At 38.2% G+C, this 16,248-nt stretch overlaps 1 protein-coding gene across 1 annotated transcript in view; it reads left to right on the top strand.

Annotated features, from left to right (window-relative positions):
* Positions 1-16,248, top strand: part of LOC150107801 (uncharacterized) — a 132,105-nt gene that overhangs the window by 94,854 nt on the left and 21,003 nt on the right. Inside the window, exon 3 of the mRNA XM_090391557.1 lies at positions 14,722-14,815. Within this exon, the coding sequence (XP_090247683.1) occupies positions 14,722-14,815 (94 nt within the window). The remainder of the gene's footprint in view (positions 1-14,721; positions 14,816-16,248) is intronic.

Genomic DNA, 16,248 nt, shown 5'->3' with positions numbered 1-16,248 from the left:
ACATACAACCTCAGATATCCCATATGATGCGTTTATTTCTTTTTTATTTATTTATCTTGTGTGTGTATGTGTGCGTAACACAATAGTAGCAAGTAGCACTATTCGTTAAACTTTCATATATTTAAAATTCAATCGAAGAATTAAAAAAAAAATGCTCGTGTATTCTCTTGTCAGTTATCTTGGAACCCACCCTGTTCCTCCGTTCTAATTTTGGCTGTGGATCACAAAGCCCCTGATTACATTCACTCGAAATCCCCCCCCCCACCTCCAGAAAACAAATGAAACGCCACTGCTTTGGGGTCGATAACACAACCCGCAGTTCCATCTGCGATGCTTTATCAGCTTTATCATTGCCAAGACACGACAACGGAGTCCTTCCGTGCTTACGCATACTGTTATCGCATTCGAATCGGGTTCACAACACGAAAATCTTTGGGCCGAGAGGGAGCATTTATGAAAAACAACAACACGCCCCCCCCCCCCCCCGCGTACTTAAGTTGTCGATTGTAGTGTTCGATTTTGTGTCTCGTTGATTCTCGTAATTTTAAGCAGTGAATGTCGGACTCGAACTAGGTAATCGACGTGGTTCGCTACAACCCACGTCGTGAAAACTAACCCATATTTCCATTGTAACGTGCAAGCCCTTTCTTGGCATCTTTTCGAAGCAACCAAGCAGAATTTGGCTTGAATTATTTCCGACTGCATGAGCTTGATGGTTTCCACGATGCAATTAACAATCGAATAGCTTTTTTATGCGCAGACGCACCGATAAGATGTTTTTTGTGCGCAGATATGTGTACAGTTAATGGGTCAGTTAACGTATGTCGGTGCTGCGTTTTCTGTCACGCACGAGAAAATCGTACGCGGAGAAAATGTTTTTTTTTTTTTTTTTTAGTTAATTAAGGGATAAACAATTTCGTTTCCCCCCTCATGTTACAATCGAGTGCCAGTCATGAGATGGGTGCATTTGTGGTAATATTTCTGTAATATACCTGATTCTTTCTTTCTTCGCGACAAACCACAACGAGCGGCTGTGCATTGATATCAGACAAAACACGAAATAACCATGGTAAAGAATGAAATAGTTTAATTTGCTGAACATAAATTATATTATACCATCACGTGGTTACGTTTTTTTTTTATTTAATATGAAAATACATTGAGTTTTTCTCTCTCTCCACCATAGAAGTGTGCATTTGATTGCGCACAATTGCTTTAAACTCGTTTAATGCTATCGTCAAATGGATTATAGAATTCCAGCCTTAATTTCTCCCCTACTTCGAAAATACTCTACAGAAGCGCTGATGTCCAATCTTATTTACATATTAATGAAACACTGCTGCTTATTTTTCATTAATAAGATTAATTATTAATAGGCAAAACTTTATTTTATTCGTGTGGGGTTCCCCCCCCCCCCCCCTTCGACTGCCCCTTAGGACTGGTTGAACCCTCTTAATGAGGGATTAAGTACTATATCCTATGACTGTAGCCTGTGTGTGTGTTCACGGGGCCAGTTTGCGGGATGAAAAACCCCAGATAAACTGGCCGAAAAACCCTTGTGTCTACCCCCAAGACCAAGAAGGTGCATTTGTTAATTTGATATGGTGTTGAAATTACTTCGTTTTTTTAATTAATGAAAATTGAAATTGTTTTCAATGCATTTATATAATTTGCTTATGTATAAAACTATATTAATATTTAATTATATTTATGTATTAATAACAGAAATAAAATTAATAAAGTATATATAAAGATATATAATTTATTTCATTGATATATATTATGTAAATATATGTCAGTTGCATATCATTCAAATGATTAGATATGCAAATTAATATTTATATTTGGAAAACAAAATTATACTGCGTTCTGTATAATTAGAAGGTCTGAACATATTTAGGAAGTAAATATGCATCTGAACATATTTAGGAAGTAAAAATGCCTGGAAAGCGCAAAAAACACTTGTTTTCAGCAAATTATTTTCATTATGGCAGTAACTGTTTTTGGCAAAAAGCCATTTAGTAAGCAGGCTCATAAATTATTGTTCGTACTGCCAATTAACAAAACTTTGTACAAGAGCGAAGCAAAAAAGAATCCCACGTGTTTCTGTGCGTGCTTACTCTTCCATGCTTCAAATCTCCGAGGTATGAAAGAGTTGACCGACAGAGACGGATGTGGGAGAAAGCGAGGAATGTGGAAAAACTGAAGGGTGGAAATTGGCCACTTCGGTACACTAAGGCAACGCATCCCTCACCACGTTCTGCTTCGAAGACGGCGTTAGCACCATGACGCTCCGTCTTGGTTCACCGAAATATTCTAGGCAGGGCACTGTCTGTACATCGGATCGTCCTTGTCAGTCTGCATCTGACCTTCGCGAGAGAGCCGACTCCTCCCAGACCTTGTGCCCAAATTGCGACTAGGGATGGACATCGTTGATTCGCAGACCTACTAATCCCCGATTAACTTCTAAACCTGTGATTTAATACTCGGTCCAGCATGAGCGATAACAACACGTGGGCATAACAAACTGAAACACCTGGGAGTGGCCGCTGCAAGAAAAATCCCAGGCACTTTGCAGGGCTGACAACAAGAACTGAACTGCCCCTTTTCTACTAATGAACTATGCAACTACTCACGAGAAACACATTTACTCGTGGTGGAGTAAATGTATTTCTGGTTATCATGTCCACCTCTCGTAGGGAATCGATACCTTATAAACTTTGCCTGAAGCAGATCAGATTTTCTCTGATAGGTGGAAATATTATTATTATTATTATTATTATTATTATCTGAGACCTCCAGGGAGTCAAGGACTCATCGAGGGAGGCTGTAAATTACCCAATGCAGCTATCATACCTTCCCTTAAATTCATTTACACTAGATGCACTCACTACCCCTAAGGGCAAGTTATTCCACTCACTCACTGCTCTCTGAGAGAAAAACCTGGATCTTACCCCTTTCTTGACTGTGAACAAATTAACTTCCATGGATGCCCCGTGTTCTCTTCCCGCCTTCCATATAACGAAAAATTTCATCATTTGAAATGCTGTAACACCCATTCAAAAGTTTACAGACCTCTATCATATCACCCCTCTTTCTCCTGTTGACTACAGTCTGGAATCCACATACTCGCAATCTGTCCTCATAATCTAAATCCCATAATCCGATATAATATTTGTAACTTTTCTTTTCACCCTTTCCACTGCTTCTTTATCCCCTTGGAACCCGGGGGACCAAATCTAAGCACAATAATCCAGGTGTGGTCTTATTATAAGGCTTTGATAAGACCAGGCGTGGTCTTATCAAAGCCTTATAAAGAGGCAAAATGAATTTCTTATCCTTACATGTCAATGTTTGCTTCAACATACCAATTATCCTCTGAGTTGTATTTGCAACTTTTGCTATGTGACCTTTGAACTTTATATATATTGGAGAATCTTTCGTTTTATTCGATCTGGAAGTAATTTCATAATTATAAGCTGTTTTCTAAATGTTTATATTTCTGAAAACAAATGTGTGATCCACATATTGAGTTACACGTTGTTCTATATTGTCAAAAAAAAAAAAAAACGGCAAATGATCCCCACTTGAATAGGCCCACTTTATGGATTAGCTTGGTGTTGCTAATTTATTACTTCTTGCATATTTTTTATTTTATTTTGATTAATTTATTCATTTTTGCTGCGTATTGCACATTCTAAGAAATATTTTTGCATTTATGTTAGTTTTCATTACTTGCTAATATTCATGATAACCTTCTACTATGGATGTACCAAGGTTGTTGGGCGTGTTAACCAACTACATTCCAAACGTATTTGAAGCAATTATTTTGATTGGCAGTGGCACAGATGTACTGATATTAACAATTCCATTAACATCAGCTGATATTCCATTCCAGTTCAGAAGATTGCGATTCCCTCTTCGCCCAGCATTTGCTTTGCCCCCTAATAAAGCACGAGGCCAAACATTCAAAGTTAGTGCGTGGACTTGAAATCGGATTGCTTTAGTCATGGGCAGCTGCTTACTAATCACATCGAGAGTTGGATGGGGCTTAAAACTGTAAGAAAAACCAAAAACGTGTGTGTGTGTGGGGGGGGGGGGGTTTGTTTTCAATAATGACCGAAGCATCTATGAGGTCAGTATTTTTTGCCTGTTCATTGCGTGTATTCTTCTGGGCAGTTTTCCTGTTTTATGGGAAGAAATCCTCAATCCTCCACTTCCGGTTCTTCGCGTTACACACAAAAAATTCGAAGAATAAAATTACAAAAAATAAAACAAATAAAAAAGTAGAATAAAAGTATAAAATTGGAAGAATAAAATCACAAAAAAGTACTCGTTCTGAAAATAGTACAAAAATACTTCGAATCTATTTCAAAATTCGAGAAGTTAAAATTTGAAAATGGCACGGAAAGGTGAGAAGTGGAGTGAGAAAAAGAAAAAGCGAATTAATTCTTCAAGAACCGTTCGACTTTAAAACTACTTATTGGAAAAAAAACAACAAAAAAACTGAGCAACCCTAGGTAGTTTCCTGTTATTTTCACGAAAATGTCTCTCCATTGGCCTGCAGTACATCACATGACCTGCCAGGTATACTTTCCATAATTTGTCTTACATGAAATACTGCAGAATTCTTCAGACATCTTTCAATCCCCCAGTCTTCCAGCCAATTTTCAACAGAGTTAAGACCAGATCTCCTAGCGGGCAAGTTGTTCAACACAGCATCGCAATCTCCGCGCATGCGTCCAAAACCTTCTGCCATAAAAATTACACCGTGGAGACCATCGACAGGAAGCAGGTTTTATTTGTTGCCCGACAAATTCAGACTCTTCCATCATCAGATAAGCTGATGATGTTTTACTTTCTTTCTTAATCCTTCCTCTTTTACCTTTTACGGTGTGGAGGGTTTTTTGTTCTTGCAACTGCAACCATAACTCGACGATAAGGTGGTTGGCCCTATGCTTCCCAGTGTGTCTGTAGATCCACGTGTGTGTTCAAGGGACCGGTTTGCCTGTTTTTCTGAGGGATGAAAAACCCGAGTTACCGGGACAAAACCCTCTACCTCCGTATGAGACAGGTTAACTCACCTTTAGTCGAAAGAGACCAGATAAAGGTTTCTCACGTCATGGACAGGAATCGAACCCAGGTCTTTCCGATCAAAGGGCTTCGTCTATATCGCCTGAGCTAAGGAGGGTTTGAGGTTTTACTTGAGCATGAATTTCCTATCACGATTAAGTAGGGTGATCATACAATTAAAATTATATAAATTTTGTTAAATTAAAAAATTTAACAATTAAATTAAAATTAAATAAATTTTGAAATATTGCCGATTTAAAGTAAAATCAAAAACTTCATTACATTGCTTATCTGAACATTAAAAAACAACATAAACAGAATAATTGTGCTTGGGAAATTCACGCATTTTAATAGTTTATTGGACGCGAGTATCTCTGTCACTAGAATTTTTCTGAAGAATGTCTTTTTTCAATATGATCTGATTATTTATTTATTTATTGTAAAGTTGTCCACAGTCTTCTTCCTAGTTGCATTTTATGGTCCATAAATTTAATTTTTGACATTTTTTTAATTGTCTCTTCTCTAGACCATAATATTTTTACTTGTGAAAATATTCTACTGCTATGCTGAAGTATTTTTTTAATTTGACATCCGCTTCATCACAAAAATTTTGTAGTTCAGTTACTCTAACTGTGGGTAGATGATAATAATGGAAAATTTTGACAACTACAGCTTCTCTCTCAATTGGTAGAATATCAGAGTTTGTTGGTAAGCCATTGCTACGTACGCTCTGCATTAAAAAGAAGTGAACTTGACATTGCGTTGGGGAAAAGAGAAAGGGTTAAAAAATAATAAAAAACTGCGACAAATACTAAAACGAACGGGACAACAGGCGTAAACCGGGACGGGACTTATGATTACCCTATGACAAGTGTCCCTATACTTTTGTTAACGTAATGCCTCATCAAAACGAAATCGATAGCCAATGAACTGCAAATATGCTATTTAAAACAACTGCTGATAGCATTCCTCCTCCCCCTGATTTTTTTTTTTATTTTAAATTCATACAAGACTAGTTTCATTTCTAGATCATCTTTAGAATGCTCCGAATAGTAGTCATACAAGTAACGAATCGTTTTTTTTTTTTTTTTTTTTTTTTTTTTTTGAGGGAAGGATTGGGGGGGGGGGGGGAATAGTTATTCAAAAACATACCTGATTGTTTAAAATTTGTTTTGTTTTTATTATTATCACCATCCTTCGTTTCTGGATTAATAGTATTTATTTTAAATGCTATTCAATTATATCGATAGATCTGTCCGACATTTTTTAATTCAACTACAAATCCGTAACATTTTTCATTCCGATTTCTTGGAGTGGGTGATCTCCTCCATCTCTTCCTCCACATCCACCCACTAAGTAGTCCCGCTCTTTCGCAGACAGTTTCTCTAACACTATTACACATTATTATCGATTCAAACAACTTGTAATTGCGTTTTGTTATTGGTCGGAATTTCGCCTCCCATTCCCGCGTCTACTTCATACCCCCCCCCCTCCTCTAACAATAAAGGATCTATTAAGAAATTATCGTGGTCGGAATTTATTTCCGGCTCTAATGATAACAAATCAAATAAACATTCCTCAAAAATCATTCGAAATGTGTCGTTTTTAACGCAGCTCGGACGAAGGCAAATTGCGAACAGGAGTTTCCTTTTCCGCTTCGACTGGTCTTAATTCGCTTATTATCTTCGGCGTAGCAGTGCTCGCAATTACGGTAGTTCTCGGCGGATCCAGTAATGCGGAGCGAGTCAAAACAGTGGCAACAAGGTCCCGTATCCGGTTACTATCGACAGGATTCCCTCGTGGATATACATTGCGCCCGGTTCATTATTCACGTTGCCAGGATGCTTTAGTTTAAAACGAGCTCCGACGTGCAGATCGGCACTGAAGGACGAGGATCTTGCATTCCTCGCCATGGACCGCGTGTGACCTCAGTGTTCTGTGAGGTTTACCTTCTTTTTTACTTCGTCTGTCGAATTCCGTAATCCCTCGGTTTTCCGTGGACGTCGAAGAAAATTTTCAGTTCAGAAAATTGGAGTGACGCTAAAATTACTGCCAAGACAGAATAATTCGCGTGTGATATCCGCACTCGAAGAAGGGTCGGTTATGTAGAAGGTTTATTGATCTGAAGATTCCTTGAGGAGGATGGTAAATTTCTTATCCCACTTTCCAGACAGTATTCCCAGATAAGCTTAGGAAGACTTCCATCTCCTCCCCCTCTGGATAACCATCTAAATGTCCAGAACAGTTAAATTTAACCAAAAATTTTAAAAATCCCTCCCAACTCGAGAGATTAGTTCGCTCATTCATCCAACATTGTTCACAAGGGTGAATCTGTCTTGGAATGTTTTTTTTTCTTTCTTCCAGTAAAGTTTTAAGAGAGAGCAACTATTTTTTTTCCCGATCGGCTAAACCAACTTAAAATCACGTGATCATCAGAAACCATTTCTTGCTTTTATTGTAGCTTTCCGTATGGCAAATTTCAACCTTTTTTTTTATATCAAATTTTGTGTTCAACATCAAATACCCTCAGTAATTTTTTTAAAATATAGTTTTATTTTCAACATATTTTTTTCACAAGTGGCTTGGATCACCTCGATGGCGCAGTAATGAAAACAACGCGACATTTGTTTGGAAATACTGGGGCCGAATGTGGCTCAGGACGAGAAGGAACTTTGTAAGGACCTTTCAGATGTTACTACGGAGTGGTTTAACATCATAAAGAGGTTTTCTCTCTCTCTAGGAAACTCGGAATGTTTTAAATACAGCAAAACAGAGTAACCGACTGGAGAACACACGCAACTTTAGCACATTCTCATGGTATTAGTTCTTTTGGCAGTAATTAGGCCTAGTGTCCTGTTACGGAACTGTCCATAGCCCTTCCGAACCGTACCCGTCCGGAGGATAAGGTGATCAGCCCTATGCCTCAAAGTGTGTTCTATGTCTGTAGATGCGCGTGTTCACGAGGCCAGTTTGCGTGTTCGGGGGGATGAAAAACCCGAGTTTCCTGTTGAAAAAACCCCCTACCCCGTACGAGACCGGCTAACTCACTTTTTGCCGAAAGAGACCAGATAAAGGTTTCTCACGTCACTGACGGGAATAGAACCCAGGTCTTTCCGACCAAAGGGCTTCGTGTATACCGACTGAGCTACGGAGGCTCCAATCAAACTAATTAAATAGTTTTCAGTAAGGAATGGCCAATGGAAAACCTTGATTACGAGGACGGCTCCTAAATCTTAAAGCTGATTTGAAAAACAAACAAACCAAAAAAAAAAAAAAGCTGGGAATGTGCTCCGAGTTATTTGCATGTGTACAACTTCCTCGAAACTTATGCCCTGTTTCAAGCTCCCACTTCTCTACGACTTATGCTTCTCCAAATTAAATCATAACTTTCGTAATTCAATACTGAGAAGGATGCCACTCGAAAAGACATAAACAAAGACCCAAATGGAAAAATGTGGAGGCGTCGAATGTTTCAAAAGTGTTCTTTTCTCTGTTTGTGAACTAACTGGTATTCTGAAGAACAAATGGCTGGCTTGATTGACCATTCTCCACCCAGCAGGTGGTGGATTGAATTCCTCTCAGGCATAAATGTTTGTTGGTGTATTTAGGTGGTAATAAATTCATCACCTGACGCAGATCATCACCATTGTGCTTGTGGAGGCCTGAAGTGACTTAAAAAACGGATTTAGTCTCTAGATCGCAGCTTTTAGTCAAGTGTACATATTTGCACCATCTGTTGGATTTACATGTTTACATCTTTCGTTGTAAAACAAAGTCTTACCAGACTTTCCATTTCTATCCCTTCCCTTAATCCACCCACGGTGCTAAATGTGTGATAGATTGACGACCTTTTGTGGATGAGATTAACATAAAAATAAAACAATTAAGGACAACTTTTTGATTGACTTTCTTATATTAATGGCGACTAACACTCGTTAAAATAAACCAAACGTCTTGGTTTTTAAAATCTCGTGACCACAAAAGACATTTCATTCAACAAATCTGAAGCAAGAAAACATCTTGAAGTTGCTGAAGATGAAGGATCTTGGGGGGAAAGGTTTGAGAGTGACGGAGAGAGCACAAGACGGCGCTCTGCTTAACGAGCAGTCTGACCCAGTTACAGCACGTGCTGTAAGTGGGCGCAGATGCTGCGAGAGATCTGAATTATTGAACGCCGCTGTTGATCTGCAGCGTTGGGGAACCCCGTTTCCAGTTGACGTGTCCACCAGCAACTACAAGCGAATGATTGCGACATTTTGTGATTTCTTCCACTGCAAGAAGAAGAAAGTGGTTGTAATTTCTGCCCGACGTGTGTTGTCTGCGTGTGTGTGAGGTGCGGTGTTCCTGGCGGAAGCGAGTTCGTTTTATCGCCGAGATTGCGTTTCGTGTACAAAGACGAACATCATCAGAAGCAATAAAGGGAAATATATTCCTGCGCCGCTGTTTATTTTTGTCATTTTTCCGTAGCGTAGAGATGATGGATTACGGTCACGGTATCGCTCCCGTAAATATTTTACGAAATGAACGAATGTTAAGAGGAGTCCCCAATTCGAAGATGCTGAGACCGTAGAAGCGCGAGATGGGCCTGCGGAGGTGTAGATGGTGTGATAATGTGACCAAATCATTCTTTCGGCAACGCACTTATCATTTGAATAGGCGAGTTTTGACTTTTATACCTTTTAAGGTTATAATTCATACGGCGGAGTTGTGGGAACATTTTATATTTTGGTGATTCAGTACGTTTACGAAAGTATCGGAACAGAAAAGGAAGTTCGGATGAACGATGACGTCAACACAGCATTTTTGATGTAGCGTAAGCCTACGTTTGTCCTGAATACAGCGCACGACATAGAGACACTTTTATCATTTCGTTTCGCCATTCCTCTAATGAACTAATGAAGATGGCTTCTATTAGTAACTTCTTACCCGATTCGGAAATTTATCCCACGCCATTCGCTTGAGTTAAGAATCCCGGTCTCAGAAAGCAGCCCAGTTGTTGTCACGGTAGCTTCTAACCAACATCTCGCAAATTCATCTCTGCGAAGCACTTCACTGTCTTGTTGAAGCTTATCAAGAAATTCATCACGCACTAGAAGATTCTTGTACCATGTGGGGAAGGAAGTGGTTTAATACCATAGCTGGAAACTCTTCCTCAAATTAACACACTTCTAATACCACCATGTTTCACACTTGGAACCATACAAGCAGTTGAAAATTTTTTCTGCGTAGTTCTATTTTTTGTGGGCTCTGCTTAATCGGTCAAGAGCTGTGACATTAATTTTTTGTAAAACACGCAGCCAATTGTTTCGTATCTTTCGACATTTTCGTGTTATGATGTGCTTCAGAAGTCCATTGAACACAGACTTGTATGTGATATTAACCTTCTACCTAAAGTAGTTGATCTCCCTCTCTCTGTCCGCGTTGTATTTTGAGTGTCAATCAAGGATACTGATTTCGTCACCTCCATAAGCCAAAAGGCTTCTTGCAAGAGGTCAGCCTAACTCTTCATTGTTTATTTGTACATACACTCAGGTAGCATCTGCATGCTTCAATACCGGAGCCTGTGTGTACATGTCATATGCTTGGGTGTCCAAATATTTTTGAACACATAATTTATTTCAGTACACTAACTGTATTAAATTGCGAATATTAATACAGGATTCATGTTGAGAAGCCAAACCTTTTTAGGTGTGTGCTGCGGGTTATGAAATAGTGAATCATGAGACCAGCCAGAATTTTCAGGGATATGTTTTAAAAAAAAAAAAACTAAATTATTACTTGGATATGCAGGGTGTTGGACAAGATAGACATTCGCTTCCCACGCAGTATTTCCAGCACTCACCTATGGCAGCCATTACCAAGAGATTTTATCAGATCTGGGTTCACTACGTGCGTTCTCCAGTTGTATGCTCGTTTTGAGCAGCAGAACACGAGTTTGCGGGCGAAAACCTGCCATCCCTGTATAACTGACTAACTCGCCTTCACTCACAGAACGTCTCCTAACTCGGACGCTGCAAATTTAGAAGCAACACTTTAAAAAAAAAGTAAAGGAAACAACAATAAAGGGTTTGTTCTTTTCGGTATTATTTTATGTTCATTAGTATGGTTTTTTTAAGAAACAATCTCTTAAATCAGAATCGAAAATTAAGAGGACTTTCTTAATTTTACAAATATCTGTTTGTTTATTTATTTATTTGTAAAACTAACTCCCCTCACAAAATGGTTCAAATGCAGCACCTTTGTACCGAGGCTGACTAATATACAGCCAGGAAATCTAACGTCACAGAAAAACTCCTTCAGGCCTATAATAGATCTGAGACTGGACAATAAACATCGGCTGAAAGACATTCCTAAACATCTATGCCACAGTAGGATTCGAACCCGGGGTCTGCAAAACAGAGAGCGAAGAGGTTGCCCACTCGATTTCAACCAACGGAATTTCTCGGCCCATTAAATTTTCGTTTCCAGTTACAGAATAGAACTGTCGACTGTCCTTTTGTGGCAATTTTGCTTTCAATTATCGATGACAGGTAAAACTCCCACTCTCCTACACTAACACCCGCTTAAAATTGGCCAGAGACCAAGATTTTATCTCACTGTACAGATCTGTCAATCCACGGTGATATGGCCTCGCTTTAATACAACCCGAGCTAAAAAAAATGTTTTAAAAAAAACTCTGGGGAGAAGATTACAGTTGTATACTTGAGAAGAATCCAGTGTTAGTTTATTACAGGCTGCAGTAAATCGGAAAAGACTTTATGATCAAAGATTTCAAAAAAAAAAAATAATAATAATAATAATAGAAGTAAAGAAAACATGTAGATGGCGCTTTGTTGTATAAACAGATATCAGCCGTCTGCTGCTCTGTTATTATTTCCTTCCAAATTAACGCAGTTTCGCAAACGAAATAATCGATAAAAAAAAATAATTTTAGTCAATGAGAAGTATCGACTTTTATCAAAGCGATGTGCGATCATTTTTTTGGCTATTTAAAGTAGATTAAAGATTCCATAAAATTAAGGAATCGTCAGGAAACACACACACACACACACACACACACACACACACACACACTGTGTGTGCCTGTTAAATAACGAGACAAAATTCGGATAAAAATAAAGAGCAACTACAGAGAGACGAATAATTTATTTATTTTCAATATAATTCCCCTTTTATTTATCTATTCGTATGGGGTCTCCCTTTAGGGAAAACCCCATACGAATAGATTGAACCTCCTAGTGAGGGATTAAGTACGTCTTTTATCATTGAAAATCCGTGTGTGTGTTCACGGGCCGGTTTGCCTGTTCTGAGGGACGAAAAACCCCAGTTTCCGGGTGAAAGGACCCTTTATCACCGTATGAGACCGGTTAACTCACCTTTAGTCGAAAGAGACCAGATAAAGATTCCACACTTAACTGACGGGAATCGAACCCAGATCTTTCTGACCAAAGGGCTTCGTGTATACCGACTGAGCTAAGAAGGCTAAAATCCCTTTCACCTCCATACAACGTTTACATCGTTCATATAAATTTTAGCAACACTTCGGTGGGTGTCTGAAGGCATTGAACTGGACAGTCAGATTTTTTTGGATGACTTCCACTGAGCAAAACCAACGTCCTTTAAATTTCGTCTCAATTTCACATTTTTTTTTTTAAATTTTACGCTGCTTAGCAAATGGCAAATATGCTTTATTAATGCATCGGCTTTATCACTTTATCAATGACAGTATGCTTTATTAATGCATCGGATTATCACCCCCCCCCCCCATACACACCACCACCACCACCACGCCCGCCAACGGGTCCAAGGACTCATCGCGGGAGGTTACTCTACACCACAGACCCATCGTCGACACTACTTAATCTTCCGTGTACAACTACATGCACAGTACGGCGCTACTATCCACCACGCGCACACCACGCCATCTCCCACTGATAGTAAACTGTCTGTTTACTGCGTGTGCTCTCTGGCCGATTTGCTGTATGCAGGATGGAAAACCCGAATTTCTAGGAGAAAAAACAAACAAACCTGGTATCTGTATGGCTTTAGGATAGTAGACGATTTTTTATCGCTTGGCGTGAGACTACCCTTGCTTATTGGAATCTTGAAATGGCTTGAGAAAGTTCCTTGTTTTGGTCTATAGAGTAGGGTTTTTGGTTTTAACCCATATCTACTCACACTATTAAATATGCTACATCTCCAGCCTTTCATGGGAAATTTAAAAAAATAATTTGACCACTCCACCTCACTTACAGGAGTAAAACTCTTGCGGTCAAAATGCCTTTTTTTCCCCTAATAAAATTGCAATCTGGTTGGCGCCAACGATAGTCGTAAATTTATCGACTGTAAAAAGAAGTGTGGAACATCTTCGCCAGCCTTGTATTTAGAAACCGTATACTGTTCACTTATTGGAATTGTGCCTAAATTGTCATCTGAAATGTGTCCAAATCTGTAAATATTCCATGACATTCGCAGTAAACTGAGCACTGTGTCTGTCTTTTAACACCGAGTTTTCCTTGTACTGCCATCTGGTTCAAAGCATAAACATAATGAAAGTAATAAAAGGAAAATACATTTCGAAATTAGTTCTTCGGTAATAAAAAAAAAAAAAATCCTTAACAAAACTTCCCTGTTTTGCCAATGCACTGGCAAATGACTGAATTGTCCTGTCATATTGACAGTCTGGGCTAAAAGAACTTTTTCTTAAGTCATCAGTATACTTGATTGAGGCGTTGTGATGTTTCATTTGTTCTCGTGAAACGATTCTCTGATTGGTTTCTAAATTATAAAAAAGCCAGGTTAGTTTGCAAGGGCCGAAGGTACGAGGTGTTTTTTTATTTGTCCTTTTCCATAACGATGTCTAGTTCTTGGCAGAATTAAGGATATGTTCTTTGGCAGACAAGAAAGTTTTAATCAAAACGAAGAAGAAGAATTTCCATAATTAGTTGAGATTATGAAAGACAGTCTGTAAAAAAAAAAAAAAAAAAAAAAAAAAAAATCGCAGAATTTGATGGACGCTTTGGAGAATAAACTAGCATATCAAGGCATTATACCATTTACTGCTGCACCGTATTTAATAAAATACGGACAGGAACTGTGAGATGAATTAGTGCCAATAAGGCACTAATTCAGAAAAAATAATTTGGAAAATTCTCCGCTTATTCATCTTTTCCCTTTATACCGAGTGTGATCGCATGAAGGAACTCCTTCTCGGCTTGCAAGAGAGAAAATAAAATTTCTTTCTCAACTCATAGAATGAGACCAATGCCTTTTCCAGGAATTCAATTGTCATCCATCAACAAATTATTACTTTTATTAACGGAGGAACCCTTTGGTTCCAAATGAAGGTGGGGAATCCGGTCTCATACGGTGGTGGAGGGGTTCCCTCCCATATTCTCGACGGTTTTTTATTCCTCCAAACAGGAAACCAGGCACAGAAGAACAGACATTTAAATTAACAGCCATTGTTACATCGCCCTCATGGCGTAAGCTGATTCAGACAAACGTAATTCAAACAAATTTTATTGCTGAAAACTTGCTTAGGAATATATTAGATATGTTATATGCACTGTTAACTTACTGATCTTAGTTTAATTGTGTAGCGTATTATTAATTACACTTTCTCCTTCCTCTTTTTACACTATTTAGATTCTTCGAAATCATATCATGGTCCGTGTTGGAGGCGGATGGGATACTTTAGGACATTACCTCGACAAGCACGACCCCTGCCGGTGTAGATCAGGTAATCATTTCTAAAACACGTTTTCAAGCAATATTTATATTAACTAAGAGACCACTCAATTTGGAATAGTTGATTATTGAATCCATCAAAGGAGAAGATAAGTCCGAGGCTTAAGGCTGTGCCATTAGAAGCGATCAGATAACAGAACTGAGTACGACTTCAGAATAGGAAGTATTTCTTATCAAAAGTCGTTGTTAGCTTTACTTGGTTTTTGTATGGTTGGAATTATTTCTGTACACGTCTTCAGTGTTTCGAGGATTATCTGATATCAGTGCCTCAACAACGCCTTTTGCATACTAAGACTTCTGTCTTAGTATGCAAAGCATACAAACGCAAATACGTTTTGTGGTTTGCTCTTTTTTATTATAAATTGTGATTTCCTCTCTGAGATAAGTCTCGAATGATGTCCAACTCTTTTCCGAAACTTTTTGTGATCCTTCTATCTTCTCCCAAAGGAGATAGAACGAGAGAGTTACAAACCCTCTCCCCTTTTTTACCTAAAAGTTAGTTAATAAAATAAAATATTAAAAATAACCTAATATATGCACAGCATTTAAAAAAAAATCATTAAACGATAGATAAACTACAAGAATAAAATAAATAAATAAAATATATTAGATTAGTATGCATTTATGTCATCTTAAGGTAAAGAAATTTTTCTATATCAAAATTCGCAGAAAAAAATTGTCCAACATCTTTCATATTTATCAGGAAATCAAATACTTCAGTACAATTGCTTTTCTTTCTTTCTTTTTTTTCTCTCATTTATCTCAGTTGAAAGATTTCTTAAAAATTTCATCAAAGATTTCTTCAAGTTCATCATTTAAAAAACCTATTTTTTCATTTTTAGATAAACTGATAGTACATATCCATCTAACCGGATATATTGACAATGCGCTCATAGAGGGCGCTCTTGACAGCAATGAAATGTCTGGGAAGCTTCCGACATTGAGACCACATTTTAAGGTGATTAACGAGTTTAATAATAAAGCAATTATAATCCTACGAGTTTCGTAAGTCGATGTAAGTCTGACGACTTACATCGTCAGGGATTGCAAAAAGGTTATACACAAAAAAAGACTAGCAGTAATAATTACACATATTAATGTAGATGTTATCAGAATTTCACAATCGATACATACAAATAAGTAACTAGAATAAAAGTTTAAATTCATCTGTATGCCTGTTGAACACCGCTAGTTGTGTCACGTTCTGTGGCATCGCACGTGTTGTATCCGAGGTTTGTGGCAGTTACATTTTTAATGAAAGCAGACCAAACTTGGCGTAAGATTAAGCCTAGATTTTTGTTACATTGTGTGGGGATCCGCATGCCTTATGTTGATCATAATTGCACCTCCCAAGCATTTGGGAGGCGTCCTTGAACCTCTTTGTAAAACAATTGTGATCAGCATAAGGCATTTTCGTTTGTTGCC

The sequence above is a fragment of the Typopeltis vanoorti genome, chromosome 4 (assembly GCF_054136105.1).
Source record: "Typopeltis vanoorti isolate ZY-2024b chromosome 4, IOZ_Tvanoo_1.0, whole genome shotgun sequence".
NCBI classification, from domain to species: Eukaryota; Metazoa; Arthropoda; class Arachnida; order Uropygi; family Thelyphonidae; genus Typopeltis; species Typopeltis vanoorti.
The sequence above is the reverse complement of the archived record's forward strand: the minus strand, read 5'-3'. Positions and strand labels throughout refer to the sequence as shown.